General features: G+C 40.6%; 2 protein-coding genes across 2 annotated transcripts; both read right to left on the minus strand.

The window, feature by feature from the left end:
* Positions 1-761: 761 nt before the first annotated feature.
* On the minus strand, positions 762-13,909 carry LOC130915382 (gastrula zinc finger protein XlCGF57.1-like). Its single transcript, XM_057835399.1, has 2 exons — positions 13,800-13,909; positions 762-3,369 (listed from the first exon to the last, which is right to left on the minus strand). The coding sequence occupies exon 2, from the start codon at positions 3,355-3,357 to the stop codon at positions 1,657-1,659; it is 1,701 nt and encodes a 566-aa protein (XP_057691382.1). The 5' UTR covers positions 3,358-3,369; positions 13,800-13,909; the 3' UTR covers positions 762-1,656.
* Positions 13,910-16,717: 2,808 nt separating this feature from the next.
* LOC130921975 (gastrula zinc finger protein XlCGF57.1-like) lies at positions 16,718-27,049 on the minus strand. The gene is made up of 2 exons (XM_057846383.1): positions 26,956-27,049; positions 16,718-18,720 (listed from the first exon to the last, which is right to left on the minus strand). The coding sequence occupies exon 2, from the start codon at positions 18,638-18,640 to the stop codon at positions 17,087-17,089; it is 1,554 nt and encodes a 517-aa protein (XP_057702366.1). The 5' UTR covers positions 18,641-18,720; positions 26,956-27,049; the 3' UTR covers positions 16,718-17,086.
* Positions 27,050-27,973: the final 924 nt, after the last annotated feature.

Below are 27,973 nucleotides of genomic sequence, written 5' to 3' on the forward strand. Positions count from 1 at the left end.
TAAAATGTCAAATTAACTATCTGCCTGATAGAACAGATATACAAATATAAAAGATATAAATGTTTATTGAATATGCATCTCACACTCTTGTTTAACTGGGAGAATTTGTGACAAAAGACAGGCTTTAATTTGTTGTTATTATGCACAGGCATCTTCACAAATTTGATCACACAAAACACAACCAGTCCCGACTCCCTTTTACCAAGCAGTGCTCTGTCCAGGTCTGACTAACGCATCACATCCCTGCATTTCCTCTTTCTCCTGAGTCCTCACAAATAAAACATAAAATTTCAGGAGGTTGGGTTTTGGGCTTGTGCCCACAAATAAAAATAAAATTTAGGTTTTTTTCGGGCTCAGGCCTGCAAATCCAGTTAAATAATCAAGCTCAGGCCGGGTTGGGCTTTAATAGCCACGGGCCGGGTCGAGCTGGATTTTTCAGGCCCCTTCTTACCTCTAATTGTTACAGTGGATCACAAAAGTGAGTACACCCCTTGCATTTCTGCAGATATTTAAGGGGACAACACTGACTAAATTACACTTTGACACAATGAAAAGTAGTTTGTGTGCAGCTTATATAATAGAGTTAATTTATTTTCCCCTCAAAATATCGCCATTCATATCTAAACCCCTGGCAACAAAAGTGAGTACACCGCATGGAAACTACGTACATCCCTAAATGTCCAAATTGAGTACTGCTTGTCATTTCCCCTCCAAAATGTCATGTGACTCGTTACAGGAGTGCTTTCAGTATTGCTGCAGAGATTGAAGAGGTGGGGGGTCAGACTGTTAGTGCTCAGACCATACATCAAATTGGTTTGCATGGCTGTCACCCCAGGAGGAAGCCTCTTCTGAAGACAGTACACAAGAAAGCCCGCAAACAGTTTGCTGAAGACATGCCAATAAAGCACATGGATTACTGGAACCATGTCCTATGGTCTGATGAGACGAAGATTCATTTGTTTGGTTCCGATAGTCTCAAGCATGTGTGGCGGCGACCAGGTGAGGAGTACAAAGATAAGTGTGTCATACTTACAGTCAAGCATGGTGGTGGGAATTACCCCCCCCCCCACCACCACCACCTCTTCAATCTCTGCAGCAATGCTGAAAGCACTCCTGTAACGAGTCACGTGAAATTTCGGAGGGAAAATGACAATCAGTACACAATTTGGACATTTAGGCATGTATGTAGTTCCCATGTGGTGTACTCACTCTCGTTGCCAGGGGTTTAGATATGAATGGCTATATTTTGAGTTATTTTGAGGGGAAAATAAATTAACTATTATATAAACTGCACACAGACTACTTTTCAAATTTTGAGGGGAAAATAAATTAACTATTATATAAACTGCACACAGACTACTTTTCAATGGGTCAAAGTGTCATTTTGTCAGTGTTGTCCGATGAAAAGATATACTTAAATATCTGCAGAAATACGAGGGGTGTACTCACTTTTGTGATACACTGTAAATGAGTCTTCCGATAAAATCTTTTGTCACAAAGCGTGCATGAAAAATGCTGCGCTCCAGTGTGGTTTTTGTGTGTTGGTTTAAATTTGCCTTCTCAATGACTCTTTTCCCACAACGCGTGCAGACAAAAAGCTTTTCTCCAATGTGTGTTCTTGCACGTCTGCTTCAAGTTCTCTTCAGATAGAATCTTTTACGACAAAGTCTTTTCTCCAGTGTGTGTACGCGTGTGTGTTGTCAACTGAGACTGAGAGTAAAATGTTTTCTCACAAAAGGAGCAGGCGAAAGGCTTCTTTCCACTATGCATGCTTGCGTGTTTGTTTAAATTCCCCTTCTCTGTGAATCTTTTACCACAAATTGAGCAAAAGAAAGGCTTTTCTCCAGTGTGGGTTCTTGCGTGTCCGTTTAAATTTTTCTTCTGAGTGAATCTTTTACCACAACATGTGCAGACAAAAGGTTTTTCGCCAGTGTGTGAACGCTTATGTATTACTAAATGGGTCTTCCGAGAAAATCCTTTGTCGCAAAGCGTGCATGCAAAAGGCTTCTCTCCAGTGTGGATTTTTGTGTGATCGTTTAAATTTGTCTTACTGGTGAATCTTTTACCACAACACGTGCAAATAAAGGGCTTTTCTCCAGTGTGTCTACGCATATGCGTTTTTAAATCAGAATTCTGAGAAAATCTTTTGTCGCATAGTGTGCAGGCAAAAGGTTTCTCTCCAGTGTGTTTCCGCGTGTGTATTGTCAACTCAGACTGAAAATAAAATCTTTTCTCACACATGGAACAGGCGAAAGGCTTTTCTCCACCACTGTGTGTGCTTGAGTGTTTGCTTAAAATTTTCTTATCAGTGAATCTTTTACCACAACACGTGCAGACAAAAGGCTTCTCTCCAGTGTGTCTACGCATATGCATTTTTAAATCAGACTTCTGAGAAAATCTTTTGTCGCAGAGTGTGCAGGCAAAAGGTTTCTCTCCAGTGTGTTTCCGCGTGTGTATTGTCAAGTCAGACTGAAAATAAAATCTTTTTTCACACATGGAACAGGCGAAAGGCTTCTCTCCACTGTGTGTAGTTGCGTGTTTGTTTAAATGCTTCTTATCTGTGAATCTTTTACCACAACACGTGCAGACAAAAGGTTTCTCTCCAGTGTGTGTCCGCATATGCGTTTTTAAATCATTTTTCCAAGAAACTCTCTTATTGCAAAGTGTGCAAGCGAAAGGCTTCTCTCCAGTGTGTGTAAACATATGCCTTTCTTTATTAATCTTCTGAGTAAATCTTTTATCGCAAAGTGAGCAGGCAAAAGGCTTCTCTCCAGTATGTATTCTTGCATGTCTGTTTAAATTTTTCTTCTCGGCGAATCTTTTACCACAATGTGTGCAGACAAAAGGCTTTTCTCCAGTGTGTGTACGCTTATGCCTTTCTAAATCAGTCTTCCGAGAAAATCCTTTGTCGCACAGTGTGCAGCCAAACGGTTTCCCACCTGCACATTCTTGTGTTTCTCTTTTCAATGATGACTTTTTTAAGGATTTCCAAGCATTTTGGTCAGAGTCAACATCCTCCTCATCAGTGTTAAAGTCAGAAGAGTGTGACGTTATGTCGTCGCTGTCCGAGAGCGGAGCTAAGAGACTATCAGGTTGCGATTGTCCCTCTTCTTTTGTTGTGAGGTGCTGAAAGGAGCTGTCGCTCGAAGGTTTTGCTGCTCCACTCCCTTCGCTGGGACCTTCATCTTCTTCGCTCTTCACACTGACGGTCACTGGAAAGATTTCTTCTTCCTGTTCCTCTTTTTTAATGCAGGGGGTGTCTGGCCCCACTTCCTGTTTAATACACAACATCTCTGACTCCTCCTGTTTAAAGTGGAGTGGATCGTGTTTCTCAGGGTGAAGATCTTCTTCAGTCATGTCTCCGGCACACTGGGTGGGAAGACGGAAAAAAAAAATCACGTGATTTGCTGAAGCCAGGCTTTTGCCGTGATTTTTATGTTAATTGATGGGAAAATTCCTCAACTTTATTACATTGCTGGCATCACTGCAATTCTGTCAGATAATGCTCAATTTCTCCCAGAAAATGATTGCAAGTATAAATGCAATTGTTGGCTGTTTTTAACAATCTACAGTGTATCACAAAAGTGTGTACACCCCTTTGAAAAAATATATATCCCTAAATGTCCAAATTGAGTACTGCTTGTCATTATCCCTCCAAAATGTCGTGTGACTCGTTACAGGAGTGCTGTCAGTATTGCTGCAGTGATTGAAGAGGTGGGGGGGTCAGCCCGTTAAGTGCTCAGACCATACGCCGCACTCTACATCGAATTGGTGTGTATGGCTGTCACCCCAGGAGGAAGCCTCTTCTGAAGATGGTACACAAGAAAGCCCGCCCGTCTCATCAGACCATAGGACATGGTTCTAGTAATCCATGTGCTTTGGCATGTCTTCAGCAAACTGTTTGCGGGCTTTTTTGTGGACGGTCTTCAGAAGAGGCTTCCTCCTGGGGTGACAGCCATGCACACCAATTTGATGTATGGTCTGAGCATTAACAGGCTGACCCCCCGCCTCTTCAATCTCTGCAGTAATACTGAAAGCACTCCTGTAACGAGTCACATGACATTTTGGAGGGAAAATGACAAGCAGTACTCAATTTGGACATATAGGGATGTACGTTTTTTCAAAGGGGTGTACTCACTTTTGTTGCCAGGGGTTTAGATATCAATGGCTATATTTTGATTTATTTTGAGGGGAAAATAAATGAACTCTATTATATAAACTGCACACAGACTACTTTTCACTGCGTCAAAGTGCCATTTTGTCAGTGTTGTCCCATGAAAAGATATACTTACATATCTGCAGAAATGCGAGGGGTGTACTCAGGGCCGGCCCAGGCCATTTGGGGGCCCTAAGCAAAATAATGCAAAGGGGCCCATATTTTTGGCCCACCATTTCATCAGTGTACTGTGAAACCCATACGTGCAATCCAACCCATACGTCCATGTTTTGTATATTAATCAGATTTTGTTGCACTGCATACTTCAAACTTCTCACCCCAAATGATTGTCAGTACTTACAGTAGATAAAACCAAACCTTTCTCTAAAACAGGGAAGAAAGAAGTTAAGGAAGAACATTTATTTTTTTAAGCTTGTAATCAAGTATCAAAACTCACAAAAGTCAAATAAAGCAAACTGTAGTAAACAAAATAGAATAATTAAAAAATTAAACAATTGCCAGATTGGGGGCCCCCTAGTGGTCAGGGGCCCTAAGCAGCAGCAAAGTCTGCGTATAGGCTGGGCCAGCCCTGGGTGTACTCACTTTTGTGATACACTGTACATCAAAATTAAGACATTGTCTAAAAATGGTTCAATATTAGGTGAAATTTCTTTTTTGTCATGTGTATTTATCATTGCTATTTAACTAAAAAAATAATTTTTATCTGATTAATCGATGGAATTTTCAGTAGAATATTCGATTCTTAAAATATTCGATAGCTGCAGCCCTATTGGCAATACACTTGCGGCACCATTGCAGCCCACTGACATTCAACTGGCACCCAAGTAGGTTTATGCCATTGCCAGCCATTCACGTCCAAGTACGTCCATGAAATTGACACCAATAGAGGTAGACGGACATCCGGGCATTTAATGACGTCACCAGCCACAACAAAGCGTCGCCATATTGACAATGGGGTATAAGACTAGTCACTTATAATAGAAACGCATTGAACTTTCGTCTTATTTGCTATCTTTTTTCCGTCGGAATGGCTAAAAGTTGCTGTGTTGCGAGTTGTCACACAAGGAAGAGTTCGGAGCCGCATTTGAAGTTCTTTTTTCTTCCACGTGAGAAAAAAAGGAGTAACAAATGTAATCGAGGAACAGTAAAAGAAGACTTCCGTGGACTATTTTCGCCTGTGGGAACCTAAATCCAAGCACATTTACGTTTGCAGCCGACATTTTATTACTGGTGAGTTTAATCGATTATATTTTGCCCCAATTAGCTGCTACGATTCAATAGACTAGGCAGTGGTTATTTTTACCTTAACTGGCAACTCGCAAAGCGTTTTTTTTCTTTTGCCGTGAACTGCTCTGATTAGTCAATCGGTATATTATTGGCCTAGTGGGAATTGTTTTTTTTGCCGTGACGTGTTGACGGCTAAATAAAGCTTGGACGCGAATTTCCGGTAACGGCAGAAATAATCACTTCGTATATACTACCAATTTTCTCAGTTCCACCAGTACATATTCCACGTAAATGATAAAGGTCAACTTACTGGGTGACTTTATGAGGTAGTTGTAGATGTTTCCGAACTCCACTGCAGGTCATTCCTTTGTTTATCCAGCTATCAGCTGCGACTTTGTATCGGCAGCTTTGTACGCCAATAAACGCTAATTTTAAATTGCATCGCCTCCTCCCGTCTGTCGGCAGTGACTCGTGATAATAGTAAGCCACGTTTAAGACGTTTTTAGGAAAAAAGAATTTCAGACGTCTGTCTATGGAATGTTAAGCTGTGCGTACCCCCTTCACAAAATGGCGACACGTTGCTAAGCGAGGTGACGCCATCGTGACATCACGCCGACTTCCTCCATGTCCGTCCGAGCCATCAATTCTCAATTAATCAGTCAATTAATCTCAATTAATCAATCAATTAATTCTCAATTCTCTTGATGCCAATGTACTTAAATTGCATTGACACATACGGAAGCTGATGCCATTGACGGACATGTACGTCAAAATATAAAAAGGAAATGACCTGATAGCAAGAGGAAGTGACTCAAAACGCCTCAAAATCAACTGAGCGGGTCTTTATCTCCCACAGCAAAGCTCTCATCGCAATTTCTCCATAAAGTGCAATTGTGCGCACGCCGGAGTGTGTGTGGTTGTGAGAATGTATAGCAGTAATAATAAAGGACCATTGTTGCTGTTGTTGTGGAGCAACGCCACGAAAGGGTCTCGCAGTGTCCCATGTTCTAATCTAAAGTAAGATTACAAGCGTACGAAAACGCCACACTCGACCTTGACTCAGTAGTAGGCCTATTAGGCTCGAGCGTTTACGTCACAGCAGCATGGGATCATGCGAGATTTGCGACAACGCAGCCATTTTAGAAGCACGTCTGCATCACGGGACATTTAAACTTAATGGCAAATACAATTCAACTACGAGTGCCAGAGATGAAAAAAAAGTAAGGAAAACTTGCCAGTTCGATACAGAGACAAACTTGCTACCACGGCGAAGGACAGATATGTGAACAATTTTAAGGATGTGAACAATGTTGACCCTTACGAGCAAGCCGAACACAAATGGAATAAAGATGTCGACTAGCTTCCACCACTACGCGAAATGGACATCATGCTGTATTTAGTGTAAGTTACTACAGTCATCAGCAATTCCGAAACTACAAATCGCTACAAAGCTACGAACAGTTTTGCTGCGGATGAGTGCTAAGGGTGCAACGGTTTGCGGTTCAAAACCGAACCGTACGGTTCGCCCTGTATGGTTCAATACGCCTTGATGAACCGCGCCTTTTCGGTTTTGAAATGACTTTATTCCGAACGCTTGTGGAATGAATTGGTTGAGCTCTGTGAGACTGTGCAATGTGAAGCACAACTGTGGAGAAATTCCCGCCGCAAGTAAATGTCCGATCGCTGTCAAGCACCTGTGTAATAGACGCTGAGTAACGCCCTCTCTCGCTTACGAGCGAAATGAAAAAGCTGTGGCGAGCGGAGGAGTGTAGAGTAGATCCTAATTTGGGCCTAAAAAATCCAGCCCAACCCGGCCCGCGCAATTAACTTAACTTGCAGGCCCGAGCCCGAATAAACCCGAAATTTTATTTTTTATTTGTATACCCAAGCCCGAAAAAAAAAAACGTAATTTTACGTTTTATTTGTAGGCAGGCTATCAATTTAAATCCTTTCCACACCCCACTTGTGGATTCTTGCCTTTGCAATCCCCCCGTCGTTAGTTTTCTTTTCACCTCTTGGTGCTCTATATCGAAACTCGAAAAGAAAATACCAGGATGCAGGGTTGCAGACTCGCGGAGAGCGCTAGCGCGCGAGGGGAAGATTAAAAGGAGGGCGGGGCCACGGCGTTCATGTGCGCATAAAATGCACTGGCTGTGATTCGGCTCATGATTGGGAGTACCAAAGCGCCTTCTCTCTGTTTTATCCAATTTCTTTATTTTATAACAATTATTCCTTAGTTTAACACTAGAAAACCCAGCAAAGGCCGACTCGGCCCTTCCCCAAGACAAATACTCCTAATATTCCCAAGCAATGGCCGATTTGGCCTCTCTTCCTAAAAAACCCAGAGGTGGCCCAAATGACCCAAGTGCTTTTGAATTAGCAAGTCGTTGTCCGACAGACAGCAACCATTCATATGTAAATGCAACCACTAGACATACATTGTGTTAGAATGCGGCCCAACGGAGGGGAACACCCCACGGTTGCACACTTCATGTGATAGTTTTTGTCAGTTCAAGTCAAGCTACATTTATTAATTTACATTTATTTATGGAGTTTTATGCTTTTTACAAACTTTTAACTTACTTCTCCTATACTCTACACAGAAAAACAGAAAAAAATGGCCCAAATGTGTACATTGTTTTTGCAAAAAAAAAACGTTTTAGAACTGCAATTTGAGTTTAACATCCATACATCGTTTTAGTATACAAATATATATTTATTTAAAAAAAAAAAAAAACATAGCGAGAGAGAAGTCCTTTACCCGACCCAAACGTAAATGATTGACATTTCGGGCCGGCTCGGGCTCAAGTTCTAGGCTCTAGTGGAGAGACCGAATTTTGAGGAAGCACCAACTTCTTTCAAATCTGCGGTGTGGCAACATTTCAGCCTAGAATCTACGCCTAGATATGTCATGCACATAGAACTACATGCGAAATGACAGACTCGGTAGCGTTAGTAAACAGCCGCCATTTTAGAGCAGTAAACTTCTCAGAAAGGCTCTTTTGTAGTGAACCTTCCTAGCGAACCTAAGCAACTTTTTATCTAAAATACTCCTAAATCGGCAAAATCTTGACTTGAGTCTATCTTTAAAGGATGAAACAGTTTTAAAATTTTCACATGTTGAAAGTAGACAGAAGGGAACTAATGCAATAACGGGAGCAATTTTATCAACTTTAACGGTTGATTCACAACATTAAATGACCTCCAAACATAGCAAAGGTTACTATGTTTTTGTTTGTTTGTTCTTTGAAAAAAATAAAAAAAATAAAGAAAAACATGAAAGGTAACACCAGTTACTTTCCCAAGTAACTTTTTTACCACGGTGTGTGTATTTCAGTAGTCAGTCACTACACTAGCCAAAGAGCCAAGAGGCATTTTAACAGTCGAAAATGTTTACATTTTAAGTGTTTATTTCATTTTCTCAAAAGCAAAATAAAGGCAGTTAAAAAAAAAAAAAAAAAAACGCAAACCGAAACCGAGATCCCAAAACCGAGGTTCAAACCGAACCGTGGGCTAACTGAACCGTTGCACCCCTAGGGATTACGTTGTTGGAGAAATATGTCCGCGAGGGAACAATGTAACGCGGGTCAAGCGTTGCAAAGAAATTAAGGAAGTCCACCATGTGCTTTCACTGGTGACATCTTTGGGGTTGCCCTGCTCTGAGAAAGCGATATCTGTGGGTGATGCCGGCTGAGGTGCCGGAGTCATGTTATAAGTGTTGCCATTAGGGAACAAGTGCTGAGCAATGCTTGCAAATTGTTTTTTTTAATTTTTTTCTCTCCCTCCGCATTGTAGTCCACGGGGAAACCAAAATGTTGCCACACCGCAGATTTGAAAGAAGCCGGTCTTTCCTCAAAATTCGGTCTCTCTGCTCGCCATAGCTTTTTGTTTTCTTTCTTGTTGCACTTTCACTTCGCTCGTAAGTGAGGGAGGGCGTTACTCGGCCTCTATTACACAGGTGCTTGACAGCGATCGGATATTTACTTGCGGGGCGGGAATTTCTCCACAGCGGTGCTTCCCGTCACACACAGGCACACAGAGCTCGACCAATTCATTCCACAAGCGTCCGGAATAAATTAATTGCAAAACCGAAAAGGCGCGGTTCATAAAGGCGTATTGAACCGTACAGGGCGAACCGTACGGTTCGGCTTTGAACCGCAAACCGTTGCACTGCTAACGGATAATAGCCTTAAACGTGTAATTAGTTAAACTAAACAGGATTTCGGCCCCATTAGTACACCACTTGTCCGGATTAGTTGTTACAGGTATAATGTAGGTGGGTAATATTCAGTGTTGTTAATAACGGCGTAACAATATAACGGCGTTACTAACGGCGTTATTTTTTTCAGTAGTGGGTAATCTAATTAATTACTTTTCTCATCTTGGCAACGCCGTTACTGTTACTGAGGACGGAAAGGCATGCGTTACTATATTGGTCGAAAAGTCTGAGGGAGACGGACTCACCGAGACGACAGAGCAGAGCAGGAGCGGGGAGGAGGCAAGAAAGTTGTGACGCCGAGCAAACGCGATGCTAGGTAGCTCCAATGATACATGTTGTAGCCGATAGCCGACAAACTACGCCCGCATGTTATGGTAGATATGGTAGACATGGTAGATATCACATGTAATGTATATAGATATAACTAGATGCAAAATGACAGACATGGCACTAAATGCGTTAGTAGACAGCCACCATCTTAAAGCAGTAGGCTTTTTAGGACGGCTCTGTTGTAGAGAACCTTCCTAGCGAACCTAAGTAACTTTTTATCTAAAATACTTCTAAATCGGCAAAATCTTGACTTGAATATCTTTAAATGATGAAACAGTTTTAAAACTTTCATATGTCGAAAGTAGAGAGAAGGAAACTAATGCAATAATGGGAGCAATTTTAACAACTTTTAACAGTTGATTCAGGGTAAAGGGTAAATTAGGGTATAGAATTGGGCTCAGGCCAATTGTACCAAAAACCTCCCAAAAACTTCACATAGTGTGGCCAATGTTTTTTTTTTTTTTTTTTTTTTTTGAGGGGGGAAAAAAAAAAAGTAATTATCACCAATTACTTTGCCAAGTAACTAATTACTCTTACATTCAGGTAATTGAGTTACTAATGCAATTACTTTTGGGGAGAAGTAATTTGTAACTATAATGAATTACTTTTTTTCAGTAAGATTAACAACACTGGTAATATTACCCACTGCTTAATAACGACTGCTGTGTCAGTACAACTATCGGATACTAAGGAAGTGACGTCGTTTAGTACGCTACGCTGGCATTGTAAACAATGGAGGCGAATGATCACCATGTGGCATTCCTGCTCCTCTTTTTTCCCCCATTTTTCTTTAACCTTCAAACTATATCCCAATAATATGCTTCAATTCAGTGCCCATTTATGGTCGTCCCATCGTGGATGACGCAGAGATGAGTGTTTTCTTACAAAGCTTGTCTCCCGCTCAGCTGCGGGGCTGCCCCCCCTGCCCCCCCCCCAACTTAATGCCGACCAAACATGAGTATATAAAAATGCGTAGAGGAAAATTAAACCCCGAAAAGTGACCTGCGTGGTACCCCAACTTCCCCAAATCAGTTTTTTTTCATATTTCCACCTGTCAAAACTGTCGCCACTTCCAGGATCGCCACTGTTATGCACAAGCACTCCTGGCAGTGGCTTCCAGGAAATATACGCAGCGCCACACATTATGTTTCTATTTGTTATTTTCCAAGTGGTGAGAGCGCAACTGAGCATCGTTTGTAACATCCCAACTAACGATGTCAAGCTTTCGTTGTTTTGTAAAGATTTATTTTTTATCACAACTAGAGCTGAAACAAATACTCGAGTAACTCGAGTTTAAAAACTGATCCGAGTAATTTTATTCACCTCGAGTAATCGTTTATTTTGACAGCTCTAAGCATCACGTTTTGCTCGGACTACTTTTAATGCGGGACAACGCGCTGATGTCACGTGCGTAGAGGAAGACGCCAAAAAAAAAAAAAAAAAAACTTACTGCAGTCGACAGCCGCTACAAACGACGCCGACGTTGCTAAATACTAGCCTGCACGATGCTACGTTGGTAGCAGGTAGCGTCTGATAGAGGCTCAGAGATCACATGTACGTTGAACTAGATGCGAAATGACAGACTCGGCCGCGTCTGGGCAGCGTTAGTAAACAGCCGCCATCTTAAAGCAGTAGAGCGCTAAGCGCTAATAAAGAGCGCTAAGCGCTAATAAATAAGATTAACGTGACTGTCTCTAGCTCACGCAACGCTAGCCCTGCGGAGGGCTAGGCTTCTATTAATTATGACCACTGTCGATGCGTGGCTAACATGTCTTACATACAGGCTTTAACATAACATAGCGATGTGGAGTGATGAGGGTGTAAAATAAAAAGTCAATAATGCTAACTATCAATTTTAGCTCAGTAGTCATTGCTGGATAAAACACCAAGTAGCACTGGTCCGTAATGTGCTCCAATACAGCCTGTATCATACATTTATTTTGAACAGTGCAAAAACTCAAAATCCTATCAGGACTTACAGTTTAGACTAACTTAAAACTTAACTAGAACTTAAAAATGGCTTGTCACAAATAGAAATTCAATTGAAACACGTGGGAAAAAAAATCCTAACTTTTAAGTGATGTGTGTTATCAAGCGTAACGGCATTTTAGTATATATATATATTTTTTTTTTTTAATAGGGTCTAAAGGTTTTTTGAGTGAAAGCAGTGAATTAGTCTTTTTTTTATATTCTAGTTACATCTGAGATGAAATTGTTGGCTGTTTTCAACAATATACATCATAAATAAAAGACATTGATTGACTGAAAATGGTTCAAGATTAGATGAAATGTCTTGTTTTCTCATGTATTTTTATAATTGCTCTTCACCTAAAAATATATTTGTTTTATCCGATTACTCGATAGAATTTTCAGTCGATTACTCGATTACTAAAATATTCGATAGCTGCAGCCCTAATCACAACTCTGCGACTGCTCGGAAAAGTCGAGCGTGCCCTCCCTTCACTCTCGCTCCTGCGTGATGCGTTCAATTGTGTTCGCGAAAAAAACTGTGATCACAAAACGGAGTTCCCGACCCCTGGTCTAGAGGGTTTAGTCATTTCTAAATTTCCCGCCGGCGAGTAATGAGTTTCCGGTTCAGAGGTAAACTGGGCGGCGATGACGGAAAATATGAGGCTGGTCCTTTCTAAGCATGCGTAGTTTGCGCAAATGCAGGCGTACCTTGTAGAAGCGGTGGGGCCTTAAACGCACCTACAACGAAAGTGTGGACGGGTATAAAAATAGTCGACAAAATACCCTGGAGAAAATTATATGTCCAAGGGTAGACTTAGCCTTAGACTTCAGTTCCTTTCACAGATGTTTATTGGTCATTAGCACACCGTAGAATTAAAGTTCAGACATGCAAAAAAAAGGAGACACATCTATATTGAACATTGTAAAATGTTAGCATTGCAATGTAATAACCACTTTAGCTTGCTATAAAACATTGGCAGTGGCAGGGTGACACTTCAAACAAGAAAACTCGCTGGTTTACAGCATTTGCAAATGATGCACACACAAAAAAGGTGAAAAAATGATTACTGACACCACATGTATGAGGAAAATAGAAGACAAGTGCATTTTTTACTGAGTGTAAAGCTTAAAGTTAGCTGCTTAGCAAATGTACTTCCGCTGAACATTTAAAAATAAAAGAAAGTCATGTTCAACATGCAAAGAAAGATTTCTGGATTTAATCTCACATGCTTCAGATTCTGCTCAGGATTCCTTTAAAATGACACCCATTATGAAAAATCTAATTGGCAATGAATAATGTGGCTTCAAATTAGCAAACAAGTGCACTGTACAGGACAAGATGATAGTCATTTGGGATCAAATAAACACTTTTGACGGGCTCTAATTGGGAGAGAACAAAAATGGCTACAAGTTTGCACTTCCAAAGTCGAAACTGCTAGACCTACAGTGGAAGTTGAGTTTTTGCAGGCACAAGACAGCTCTGAATAGGTTTTTATATTTTTTTTCTCAGCAAAAGCGCACACTTGTCAATTGTATTGTTTTCTACCTGTTCCAAATGTATTCAACTGTGATTGCGTTTTTGACTGATCGGGCAACTGTTTAAAGCTCCACTTTGATCTCTCTTTCAAAAGAAAATTACAACCAGCAGCAACCATTTTTTGTTGGTTTGTGTGCTAATGGACACCCAGTGCGATTCCTGAATCAAGGTCCTATATACAAAGCAATCGAAATACGTTAACGTGTCTTAGCTATCAAGCTAAGCTAAACCAAACGAAGTTATGTAAGCCTGCAAAACTTCCGCATAACACCAAACGACTTCCACTAAGCCTTAAATTGGGACGTTTTAGTCCATTTCATTCTTACTTGGGTACTTACCCGATGGGAAGGCTTTGAAGAAACGTGTTTGCTGAGAAGAAGGGAACAAGAAAGAACCGGAAGTCAGGCGAGGGTACACGGACGTTGCGTCATGTGAACCGGAAGTAGAAACGTGCAGGCGCCGAAACTTCAGTGTAAAACGTCGGGCGTTTGGAACCAAAACTACTTCACATCAGTAGACACCAAAAATATTGTGTAAATATGATAAACAAATCCGAATTTGAGTCGCAACTATCACTAACTCAATTTTAAAGACTGAGAACTTCGTAAATCTGCACGTTAAAAGTTCGGTCTTTAACTTATTGTATTGCCTCCGCTGCGCGTCTTCCATCATAGAACAGAACAATGAAATTAATGCAATGTTAATAGAAACGAAATTAATGAATTCAAAATAAATGCAAAGAGAAATTCACATTGGCTATGTCTCCAGGTGACACTTTAAAGTTGATTTTTGTATCTAATAAAGAAGATAATGAAAATGGTTCACAATAGTGGAAGTCTTGGGATTTTTACAAAAATAGGAATAATAAAAAAGTCAAGTAATTTTATCATTAACCCGATTGGAAAATAATATAATGCAAAAGACTAATAAAGATTAAAGGTAAGGCAAATTTATTTGTATAGCACAATTCAACACAAGGCAAGTCAAAGTGCTTTACATCACATGACGATCCACGAGCAGAGATAAAATTTGTAAAAAAATCACAATTAAAAAAAAAAAAAAAAAAAAAAAAAAGGTTAAAACAAAGACTATTGGAACAGGAAATAAAAATACATAGAAGCACACCACCAATAGAATCAAAATGATGATAATTGAAATCGGAAATAAAAATAAAGCAGACAATGAATAAAAAGCAAATAGCTTGAAATTTGAAACATATAGACAGCCTAAAGCTTTCACCAAGTTTCACCAGATCTTTTTCACAAAGTTTTCAGGCGAAAGGCTCTCCGCTGTGTGTTCTTGAGTGTCTGTTTAAATTTATATTCTGGGAGAATCTTTGACCACAACATATGCAGACAAAAGGCTTTTCTCCAGTGTGTGTACGCCAGTTTATTGTTAATAGAGGGAAGATATTAAGTCTGAACCTGACCCAACCGGACTCTCGGGCCAGGTCGGTCCCAAAATTTAATTTTTTAACGTTTGGGTCGAGTCGACTTTTTTTTTTAATAAAGAAAAATGTTTATATGTATACTAAAATGATGTATGGGTGTTAAACTAAGGAATACTCGTTATAAATTTAAAAAATTGATTAAAACAGAGAAGGCGCTGCATAGTAATTGCACACAGGAGCCGCAGAGCTAGTGCATGCCTGCGCACGTGAACGCTGTGGCCCCGCCCTCTTTGTAATCTTCCCCTCCTGCCCTGACGCCCCCCGCGAGTCCATATCCTGGTATTTCCTTTTCGATATGGAGCAGCAATACGTGAAAAACAAACTAAAGATGGGGGAATTGAAAAGGCAAACATGTACCGGTAGGAGTGGGGTACGCAAAGGCTTCAAATTGATTGTTGAAGATGCTTTACAGAGACCTTTATCGGCTTCGCTGAATGTAACGAATGTGGCGCTTTGCTCTCATACGAGAAATTTATTTAACAAACTTCTCCAGCGTTATTTCATTGTGTAAATACATTTGTAATGATCATAAAAATATGTAGACTATTTAAACATTGAGAAAACTCAAAAATTAAAATGTCAAATTAACTATCTGCCTGATAGAACAGATATACAAATATAAAAGATATAAATGTTTATTGAATATGCATCTCACACTCTTTAACTGGGAGAATTTGTGACAAAAGACAGGCTTTAATTTGTTATTATTATGCACAGGCATGTCACAAATTTGATCACACAAAACGCAACCAGTCCCTACTCCCTTTTTCCAAGCAGTGCTCTGTCCAGGTCTGACTAACGCATCACATCCCTGCATTTCCTCTTTCTCCTGAGTCCTCACAAATAAAACATACAATTACGGGGGGTTGGGTTTTGGGCTAGTGCCCACAAATAAAAAAAATTTGGTTCTTTTCGGGCTCAGGCCTGCAAATCCAGTTAAATGATCAAGCTCAGGCCAGGTTGGGCTTTAATACCCACGGGCTGGGTCGAGCTGGATTTTTCAGGCCCCTTCTTACCTCTAATTGTTACAGTGTATCACAAAAGTGAGTACACCCCTTGCATTTCTGCAGATATTTAAGGGGACAACACTGACTAAATTACACTTTGACACAATGAAAAGTAGTCTGTGTGCAGTTTATATAATAGAGTTAATTTATTTTCCCCTCAAAATATCGCCATTCATATCTAAACCCCTGGCAACAAAAGTGAGTACACCGCATGGAAACTACGTACATCCCTAAATGTCCAAATTGAGTACTGCTTGTCATTTTCCCTCCAAAATTTCACATGACTTGTTACAGGAGTGCTGTCAGCATTGCTGCAGGGATTTAAGAGGTAGGAGGTCAGCCTGTTAGTGCTCAGACCATACGCCGCAATCTACATCAAATTGGTGTGCATGGCTGTCACCCCAGGAGGAAGCCTCTTCTGAAGACGGTACACAAGAAAGCCTGCAAACAGTTTGCTGAAGACATGTCAACAAAGCACATGGATTACTGGAACCATGTCCTATGGTCTGATGAGACGAAGATTAATTTGTTTGGTTCCGATGGTATCAAGCATGTGTGGTGGCGACCAGGTGAGGAGTACAAAGATAAGTGTGTCATACCTACAGTCAAGCATGGAGGTGGGAATTACCCCCCCCCCCCCCCCCCACCTCTTCAATCTCTGCAGCAATGCTGAAAAGCACTTCTGTAACGAGTCACGTGAAATTTCGGAGGGAAAATGACAAGCAGTACTCAATTTGGACATTTAGGGATGTATGTAGTTCCCATTCGGTGCACTTACTCTTGTTACCAGGGGTTTGGATATGAATGGCTATATTTTGAGTTATTTTGAGGGGAAAATAAATTAACTATTATATAAACTGCACACAGACTACTTTTCAATGTGTCAAAGTGTTATTTTGTCAGTGTTGTCCGATGAAAAGATATACTTAAATATCTGCAGAAATACGAGGGGTGTACACACTTTTGTGATACACTGTAAATGAGTCTTCCGATAAAATCTTTTGTCACAAAGCGTGCATGAAAAATGCTGTGCTCCAGTGTGGCTTTTGTGTGTTGGTTTAAATTTGCCTTCTCAATGACTCTTTTCCTACAACGTGTGCAGACAAAAAGCTTTTCTCCAACATGTGTTCTTGCACATCTGCTTAAAGTTATCTTCAGATAGAATCTTTTACAACAAAGTCTTTTCTCCAGTGTGTGTACGCGTGTGTGCTGTCAACTGAGACTGAGAGTAAAATCTTTTCTCACATAAGGAGCAGGCGAAAGGCTTCTCTCCACTATGTGTGCTTGCGTGTTTCTTTAAATTCCGCTTCTCTGTGAATCTTTTACTACAAATTGAGCAGGAGAAAGGCTTTTCTCCAGTGTGGGTTCTTGCGTGTCCGTTTAAATTTTTCTTCTGAGTGAATCTTTTACCACAACATGTGCAGACAAAAGGTTTTTCCCCAGTGTGTCTACGCATATGCGTCTTTAAATCAGACTTGTGGGAATATCTTTTGTCGCATAGTGTGCAGGCAAAACGTTTCTCTCCAGTGTGTGTATACATGTGTGTTGTCAACTGAGACTGAGAGTAAAATCTTTTCTCACATAAGGAGCAGGCGAAAGGCTTCTCTTCACTATGTGTGCTTACGTGCTTGTTTAAATTCCCCTTCTCTGCGAATCTTTTACCACAAATTGAGCAGGAGAAAGGCTTTTCTCCAGTGTGGGTTCTTGCGTGTCCGTTTAAATGTTTCTTCTGAGTGAATCTTTTACCACAACATGTGCAAACAAAAGGTTTTTCGCCAGTGTGTCTACGCATATGCGTTTTTAAACCAGACTTCTGAGAAAATCTTTTGTCGCATAGTGTGCAGGCAAAAGGTTTCTCTCCAGTGTGTGTCCGCGTGTGTATTGTCAACTCAGACTGAAAATAAAATCTTTTCTCACACATGGAACAGGCGAAAGGCTTCTCTCCTCTGTGTGTAGTTGCGTGTTTGTTTAAATGCTTCTTATCTGTGAATCTTTTACCACAACACGTGCAGACAAAAGGTTTCTCTCCAGTGTGTGTCCGCATATGCGTTTTAAAATTATTTTTCCGAGAAAATCTCTTATCGCAAAGTGTGCAAGCGAAAGGCTTCTCTCCAGTGTGTGTAAACATATGCCTTTCTTTAGTCATCTTCTGAGTAAATCTTTTATCGCAAAGTGAGCAGGCAAAAGGCTTCTCTCCAGTATGTATTCTTGCGTGTCTGTTTAAACTTTTCTTTTCGGCGAATCCTTGACCACAATGTGTACAGACAAAAGGCTTTTCTCCAGTGTGTGTACGCTTATGCCTTTCTAAATAAATCTTCTGAGAAAATCCTTTGTCGCACAGTGTGCAGCCAAACGGTTTCCCACCCGTACATTCTTGTGTTTCTCTTTTCAATGGTGACTTGTTTAAGGATTTCGAAGCATTTTGGTTGGAGTCAACATCCTCCTCAGCAGTGTTAAAGTCAGAAGAGTGTGACGTTATGTCGTCGCTGTCCGAGAGCGGTGCTAACAGGCCGTTCGGTTGTGATCGTCCCTCTCCTTTTGTTGTCAGGTGCTGAAATGAGCTGTCGCTCGAAGGTTTCGCTGCTCCGCTCTTTTCACTTGGACTTTCATCTTCTTCTCTCTTCACAATGACAGTCACTGGAAACGGATGGATTTCAGCTTCCTGTTCTTCTTCTTTAATGCTGAAAGTGTCTAGCTCCGCCTCCTGTTTGATGTACGGCATCTCCGACTCTCTTCCTGTTTAACGTTGACTGGATCGTGCTTCTTAGGGTGAAGATCTTCTACAGTGACGTCTGGGAGACACTGGGTGGGGAAAAAATTATGTTATTTGCTAAAGTCAAGCTTTTGCCTTGATTTAATATGGCATGTTTTCTACTGACACAAAGAACCCTTTAGCTGTAAATACAGTAAATGCACTTTATTATGCACATCCATTTTAAATCAACTGCAGTCAATAGTTAGAATTGGGTTTCCTCTCATCTTCCATATCTCTCTCATATGGTGTGTTCACACCGATAAGCCTGTCGTGATATTCAATAAGTCAATTAATCGCACGGTACTTAAAAATGAGGGCGGTAATTTTCCTGGATGTGATTTGTTGCCACGTGTGTGCGTGTATACATTTATGTGCACGCGACAAACGCGCGTGTTGATTGCATACTAGGCTACGTCTATACACTAGGACGGATAATAGGGGTGCAACGGTTCAGTAAGGCCACGGTTCGGTTTGAAGCTCGGTTTTGGGATCACGGTTTCGGTTTGCTTTTTTTTTTTTTTTTTTTTAAACTGCCTTTATTTTGCTTTTTAAGAGAATGAAATAAACACTTAAAATGTAAACATTTTTAACTGTTAAAATATCTCTTAGCTCTTTGGCTAGTGTAGTGACAGACTACTGAAATACACACACAGTAGTAAAAAAGTTACTTGGCAAAGTTACTGGTGATACCTTTCATGTTTTTTGTTTTTTTTTCATTAAAAAACAAACAAACCCCAAAACATAGTAACCTTTGCTATGTTTGAAGGTCATTGTAATGTTGAGAATCAACCGTTAAAGCTGATTAAATTGATCCGGTTTTTGCATTAGTTCCCTTCTGTCTACTTTCGACATGTGAAAATTTCAAACTGTTTCATCCTTTAAAGATAGCCTCAAGTCAAGATTTTGCCGATTTGAGGAGTATTTCAGATAAAAAGTTAATGAGGTTCGCGAGGAAGGTTCACTACAACAGAGCCTTTCTGAGAAGTTTATTGCTCTAAAATGGCGGCTGTTTACTAACGCTACCGAGTGTCATTTCGCATGTAGTTCTTTATGCATGAGATATCTAGGCGTAGATTATAGGCTGTCGGCTACAGTCAGGAAATATGGGAGCCACCTAGCCTAGCATCACGTTTGCTACAGCGTCACAACAAACACTCTTCCCTCTCCGTGTCTCTGACTTTTCTCGCATCATTCAACCAACGTATTAGCGCTAAACCTGTCGCAATATGCAATAATTCCATTTTTCGCGCGATTAATAAAAATTAAGGCGGTAATTTTTCCGCTGCGATTTATCGCCTCGCGTGCACGTGCGTGCGCGGGTGCGTCAGACGTGCTGTTAAAAGTTCGGATTCCTCGTTACCAACTGCGCAAAATGCATCTTCGTTCCCATTATATCCTATTGTTCAACGTAGAGCGGCCGCGTCAGTGCTCCGGAGTTGTGGACCATCTACGGCGCGCCGGTGTTGTTGACGTGTGGGCGCTCCCGTCAGGAGTGACATTTCACGCGGGGCGGCTATTTTTCGGCACAAAGCCGGATATTTACAGCGAAGCCCGCCGAAACATTGTTACTGACTTGGCTGCTCCGAACAACCTCGCTTTGACAACGAACAGCTGAATGAAATTAAGAGCGCTGTGCTTCAAACCCGTCCTGTTTATGAAAGTCGATTGTCATATGCTGGTGTGTGTAGCAATGAGCAGACGTGACTTCAGCAGCGCTTGCTAACTTTTTTAATGCGCCCACACACTAGATATCATGAAATGGCAAACTAGATGTGCCTTGTCTCATGCCATTGGCTACATGAACCCAGAGTGATTATGGGACACGTAGTCCATAGACTACATCGATGAATTAAAAACCACTATGACTGAATGGAAGTTAAGAAGGCCAAATCAATCCATACCAGTGATTACAGATAATGTTGCAAATATTGTTAATTCAGTACGTGACACAGATGCATTCGGACCACAAATAGGATGTCTTCCTCATGTAGTAAACCTAGCTGCTAAGAGAGCTGTAGCAATCAACAGTGTACCCTGTCTCACTTTACAAACAGTAAAGATCGTTCTCAGCACTTTTATACATTTTTTTCCCAGATCAGTAAGAAGTAAGCACATAAATATTATGCACTAAAATGCATGTTTATATGATGGCAATTTAATTTTTGCTCGTTAGCACAAAAAAAAAAAAAAAAAATCAACAAAAAAAATGAAACAAAAAATATAATTGTTATTTTTTTACAGAGCATTAAATGTATTGAGTCGGATCGAAAATCGTGTCCCCCGTATCAAAAATCATACCGAACCTTGACTTAACTGTATCGTTGCATCCCAATGAAACACCACTGCAGAAGCTATGACGGGAAAAGTTTTCATTTGCCTAAATGCTTAAGTTATTTAGTGCAATTTTATTATTATTATTTTTTAAAACATTTTATTTATTCTGTGTTTCTGTGCGGTATCAATATTGTTGTTTTTTACTTAAGAGGCATGGTCTATTGTTTTTAGTTGTGATTTCTTAAAAAGTATTTTTGAATTCAAGAGTAAATATTTATCGCGTTTAAATTGGTGTACTTGATCTATTAATATATACTGTATTCTCGCTGTTATTGTAAATTGGTTTAAAAAAATTGGGGGGGGGGGCGCAATAATATCGCATATTGCAATAATTTATGAGAATACAGTGCCTTGCAAAAGTATTCGGCCCCCTTGAACCTTGCAACCTTTCGCCACATTTCAGGCTTCAAACAGAAAGATATTAAATTTAAATTTTTTGTCAAGAATCAACAACAAGTGGGACACAATCGTGAAGTGGAACAAAATTTATTGGCTAATTTAAACTTTTTTAACAAATAAAAAACTAAAAAGTGGGGCGTGCAATATTATTCGGCCCCCTTGCGTTAATACTTTGTAGTGCCACCTTTTGCTCCAATTACAGCTGCAAGTCGCTTGGGGTATGTTTCTATCAGTTTTGCACATCGAGAGACTGACATTCTTGCCCATTCTTCCTTGCAAAACAGCTCGAGCTCAGTGAGGTTGGATGGAGAGTGTTTGTGAACAGCAGTCTTCAGCTCTTTCCACAGATTCTCGATTGGATTCAGGTCTGGACTTTGACTTGGCCATTCTAACACCTGGATATGTTTATTTTTGAACCATTCCATTGTAGATTTGGCTTTACGTTTTGGATCATTGTCCTGTTGGAAGATAAATCTCCGTCCCAGTCTCAGGTCTTGTGCAGATACCAACAGGTTTTCTTCCAGAATGTTCCTGTATTTGGCTGCATCCATCTTTCCATCAATTTTAACTATCTTCCCTGCCCTGCTAAAGAAAAGCAGGCCCAAACCGTGATGCTGCCACCACCATGTTTGACAGTGGGGATGGTGTGTTCAGGGTGATGAGCTGTGTTGCTTTTACGCCAAACATATCGTTTTGCACTGTGGCCAAAAAGTTCAATTTTGGTTTCATCTGACCAGAGCACCTTCTTCCACATGTTTGGTGTGTCTCCCAGGTGGCTTGTGGCAAACTTTAAACGAGACTTTTTATGGATATCTTTGAGAAATGGCATTCTTCTTGCCACTCTTCCATAAAGGCCAGATTTGTGCAGTGTACGACTGATTGTTGTCCTATGGACAGACTCTCCCACCTCAGCTGTAGATCTCTGCAGTTCATCCAGAGTGATCATGGGCCTCTTGGCTGCATCTCTGATCAGTTTTCTCCTTGTTTGAGAAGAAAGTTTGGAAGGACGGCCGGGTCTTGGTAGATTTGCAGTGGTCTGATGCTCCTTCCATTTCAATATGATGGCTTGCACAGTGCTCCTTGAGATGTTTAAAGCTTGGGAAATATTTTTGTATCCAAATCCGGCTTTAAACTTCTCCACAACAGTATCTCGGACCTGCCTGGTGTGTTCCTTGGTTTTCATAATGCTCTCTGCACTTTAAACAGAACCCTGAGACTATCACAGAGCAGGTGCATTTATACGGAGACTTGATTACACACAGGTGGATTCTATTTATCATCATCGGTCATTTAGGACAACATTGGATCATTCAGAGATTCTCACTGAACTTCTGGAGTGAGTTTGCTGCACTGAAAGTAAAGGGGCCGAATAATATTGCACGCCCCACTTTTCAGTTTTTTATTTGTTAAAAAAGTTTAAATTATCCAATAAATGTTGTTCCACTTCACGATTGTGTCCCACTTGTTGATTCTTGACAAAAAAATTGAATTTCATATCTTTATGTTTGAAGCCTGAAATGTGGCGAAAGGTTGCAAGATTCAAGGGGGCCGAATACTTTTGCAAGGCACTGTAATTATCGCACACTAAAATTCGTTATCGCGACAGGCCTAATTAGCGCACATTGTCTCATGCTGAAATGGTGACGAAATCCGAACGGAGGAAAAAAAACGTAATGCACAAAACACGTACAGGTTTTGAACATTACGTACTGCGTACGTATTTAAAAATCATAGATCACTTGTACAAATTACTCCTAGACTGTACAACTTGACAGGTATGAATTATAGTGGACCGTCACAGTTAGGTAGTAGCACTCTGTAGCATGGGACGTCCAACTATCAGTGGTCAGGGCGAAACTATGTGCTTTAGCGAAATCATCTTCGATGGCTTTGAGTGCCATTTCATAAATGTCGGAGATTACGTTGTTGGAGAAATATGTCCACGAGGGAACAATGTAACGCGGGTCAAGCGTTGCAAAGAAATTAAGGAAGTCCGCCCTGTGTTTTCACTGGTGTCATCTTCGGGGTTGTCCTGCTCTGAGAAAGCAATATCTGTGGGTGATGCCGGCTGGGGCGCATTAGCATAGGGAACAAGCGCTGAGCTGAGCAATGCTTGCAAATTTTTTTTTTTTTTTTAATTTTCTCTCCCTCTGCATTGTAGTCCACGGGGAAACCGAAATGTTGCCACACCGCAGATTTGAAAGAAGCCGGTCCTTCCTCAAAATTCGGTCTCGCCATAGCTTTTTGTTTTCTTTCTTGTTTCACCTTCACTTCGCTCGTAAGCGAGGGAGGGCGTTACTCGGCTTCTATTACACAGGTGCTTGACAGCGATCGGACATTTACTTGTGGGGCGGGAATTTCTCCACAGCGGTGCTTCCCGTCACACACAGGCACACAGAGCTTGACCAATTCATTCCACAAGCGTTCGGAATAAATTAATTGCATAACCGAAAAGGTGTGTTTCATAAAGGCGTATTGAACCGTACAGGGCGAACCGTACGGTTCGGCTTTGTACCGAAAACCGTTGCACTGCTAACGGATAATAGCCTTAAATGTGTAATTAGTTCAACTATACGGCATTCCGGCCACATTAGTACACCACTTGTCCGGATTAGTTGTTACACGGATAATGTAGGTGGGTAATATTACCCACTGCTTAATAAGGACTGCTGTGTCAGAACAACTATCGGATACTAAGGAAGTGACGTCTTTTAGTACGCCACGCTGGCATTGTAAACAATGGAGGCGGCCGATCACGACGTGGCATTTCTGCTCCTCTTTTTTTCCCATACACTTTTCTTTAACCTTCAAACTACGTCCCAATAATATGCTTCAATTCAGTGCCCATTTGTGGTCGTCCCATCGTGGATGACGCAGAGAGGAGTGTTTTCTTACAGAGCTTGTCTCCCGCTCAGCTGCGGGGCTGGCCCCTCCCAACTCAATGCCGACCGAACATGAGTATATAAAAATGCGTAGAGGAAAATTAAACCCCGAAAAGTGACCTGCGTGGTACCCCAAGTCAGTATTTTTCCATTATATTTCCCCCTGTCAAAACTGTCGCCACTTTCAGGATCGCCACTGTTATGCACAAGCACTCCTGGCAGCGGCTTCCAGGAAATATATGCAGTGCCACACCATATGTTTGTATTTGTTATTTTCCAAGTGGTGAGAGCGCACCTGAGCATCGTTTGTAACATCCCAACTACCGATGTCAAGCTTTTGTTGTTTTGTAAAGATTTATTTCTATCACAACTCTGCGACTGCTCGGAAAAGTCGAGCATGCCCTTCCTTTAAAATGACACCCATTATGAAAAATCTAACTGGCAAAGAATAATATGGCTTCAAATTAGTGCACTGTACAGGACAAGATGATAATAATTTGGGATCAAATAAACACTTTTGATGGGCTCTAATTGGCAGAGAACTAAAATGGCTACAAGTTTGCGCTTCCAAAGTCGAAGCTGCTTGACCTACAGTTCCACGAAATGGAAGTTGAGTTTTTGCAGGCACAACACAGCTCTGAATAGTTTGTTTTTTTTCTCAGCCAAGTGCATGCTTGTCAATTGTATTCTTTTCTACCTGTTCCAAATGTATAAAACTGTGATTGTGTTTTTGACTAATTGGGCAACTGTTTAAAGCCCCACTTGGATCTCTCGCAGTCTGGTCATTCAAAAGTAAATTACAACCAGCAGCGACCATTTTTTGTTGGTTTGTGTGCTATGGACACCCTGTGCGATTCCTGAATCAAGATCCTATATTAGGCTCGAGCGTATGACGTGGCACTCGCGAGGTTTCCGCCGCTATTGCCATTATGGAAGCGGTAAACATAAACAGTGAGGCATTTCAACACAGGACGCTCTTTAAAAATGGTTGAAAATTATTGTGCGGTAAAGAATTGCAACAACCCATCGAATAGAAAGGAGAATGTACAGCTCGACGGAACACCATTGAGTTTCTTGCGGATCCCTACATGGAGAAAAGGCGAGGGAAAGGTCATATCTGAACTTAACAAACGTCGAAGAATGGCATGGGTGGCCTCGATCAGAAGGAAGGGCATAACGTTTGATTCTCCAGTTACACACAGAGTTTGCTCTATGCACTTCCACTCCGGTAAGTTAATTTCGTTTGTTTACGCAAATTTCGGTAATTTTATGCCCTAAGTCGGCCTGTTGTTAGCTATAGCTACAGCTAAACAACTAGCATTTATACATGTGCATTGTCTTCATAAGACATAATTCCTGTCGTTGCTAAATGAAAAAGCTGTAATATTTTGACGTGAGAGAGTGGCAAAGAATTTGTACACAGGCTACATTTTCTGCAACAAAAAATTTGTACATCCGTGGTCACAGACTAATGTAAACACACATTGCCTACCTTTGCTAGAAAGATGGTGTTGCCGTTTGCTATGGTCATAATGTGCAGATCCTGCACCCATCCGCAGCAAAACTGTACGTAGCTTTGTAGCGATTTGTAGTTTCGGAATTGCTGATGAGTGTAGTAACTTACACCAAACACTAAATACAGCACGATGTCAGTTTCGCGTAGTGGTGGAAGCTTGTCGACATCTTTATTCCATTTGTGTTCGGCTTGCTCGTAAGGGTCAACATTGTTCATATCCTTAAAATTGCTCACATATCTGTCCTTCGCCTTGGTAACAAGTTTGTCTCTGTATCGAACTGGGAAGTTTTCCTTACTTTTTTCCATCTTTGGCACTCGTAGTTGAATTGTATTTGCCGTTAAGTTTAAATGTCCCGTGATGCATTCGTGCTTCCGAAATGGCTGGGTTGTCGCAAATCTCGCATGATCCCGTGCTGCTGTGACGTAAACGTTCGAGCCTAATACAATTGACAAGCATGCGCTTGGCTGAGAAAAAAAAAACCTATTCAGAGCTGTCTTGTGTCTGCAAAAACTCAACTTCCATTTTGTGGAACTGTAGATCAAGCAGCTTCGACTTTGGAAGCGCAAACTTGTAGCCATTTTTGTTCTCTGCCAATTAGAGCCCATCAAAAGTGTTTATTTGATCCTAAATGACTATCATCTTGTCCTGTACAGTGCACTTGTTTGCTAATTTGAAGCCATATTATTCATTGCCAATTAGATTTTTCGTAATGGGTGTCATTTTAAAGGAACCGTTAATGCCGTTAATGTGAGATAAAATCCAGAAATCTTTCTTTACATGTTGAACATAACTTGCTTTTATTTTTAAATGTTCAGCGGAAGTACATTGCTACTTTTTCCTTACTTTTTTTCCATCTTTGGCACTCGTAGTTGAATTGTATTTGCCGTTAAGTTTAAATGTCCCGTGATGCAGACGTGCTTCCGAAATGGCTGCGTTGTCGCAAATCTCGCATGATCCCGTGCTGCTGTGACGTAAACGCTCGAGCCTAATATAAAGCAATCGAAATGCGTTAACGTGTCTTGGCTATCAAGCTAAGCTAAACCAAACAAAGTTATGCAAGCCTGCAAAACTTCCGTATAACACCAAAGGACTTCTACTAAGCCTTAAAATGGGACGTTTTAGTCCATTAAATTCTTACTTGGGTACTTACCCGATGGGAATGCTTTGAAGAAACGTGTTTGTTGAGAAGAAGGAAACAAGAAAGAACTGCAAGTCAGGCGAGGGTACACGGACAATGCGTCATGTGAACCGGAAGTAGAAACGTTCAGGCGCCGAAACTTCAGTGTAAAACGTCGAGCGTTTGGAACCAAAACTACTTCACAGCAGTAGACACCAAAAATATTGTGTAAATATGATAAACAAATCCGAATTTGAGTCGTAACTATCACTAACTCAATTTTAAAAACTGAGAACTTCGTAAATCTACACGTGTTAAGTTCGGTCTTTCACTTACTGTATTGCTTCCATCGTCCGTCTATCATCTTCCATCATAGAACAGAACAATGAAATTAATGCAATGGTCATGAAAACGAAAATAATGAATTCAAAATAAATGCAAAGAGAAATACACATTGGCTATGTATCCAGGTGACACTTTAAAGTTGATTTTTGTATCTAATAAAGAAGATAATGAAAATGTTTCACAATAGTGGAAGTCTTGGGATTTTTACAAAAATAGGAATAATAAAAAAGTCCAATAATTTTATAATTAATCCGATTGGAAAATATTATAATGCAAAAGACTAATAAAGATTAAAGGCAAGGCAAGGTAAATTTATTTGTATAGCACAATTCAACACAAGGCAAGTCAAAGTGCTTTACATCACATGACGATCCATGAGCAGAGATAAAATTTGTAAAAATCACAATTAAAAAAAAAAAAGGTTAAAACAAAGACAATTGAAACAGGAAATAAAAAATACATAGAATCACATCACCAATAGAATCAAAATAATGATAATTAAAATTGGAAATAAAAATAAAGCAGACAATGAATAAAAAGCAAATAGCTTGAAATTTGAAATATATAGACAGCCTAAAGCTTTCACCAAAATCTTATTTACAAAGTTTTCAGGCGAAAGGCTCTCTGCTGTGAGTTCTTGCGTGTCTGTTTAAATTTCTCTTCTGGGAGAATCTTTGACCACAACATGAACCTGACCCAACCGGAC

Source organism: Corythoichthys intestinalis, chromosome 1 (assembly GCF_030265065.1).
Source record: "Corythoichthys intestinalis isolate RoL2023-P3 chromosome 1, ASM3026506v1, whole genome shotgun sequence".
NCBI classification, from domain to species: Eukaryota; Metazoa; Chordata; class Actinopteri; order Syngnathiformes; family Syngnathidae; genus Corythoichthys; species Corythoichthys intestinalis.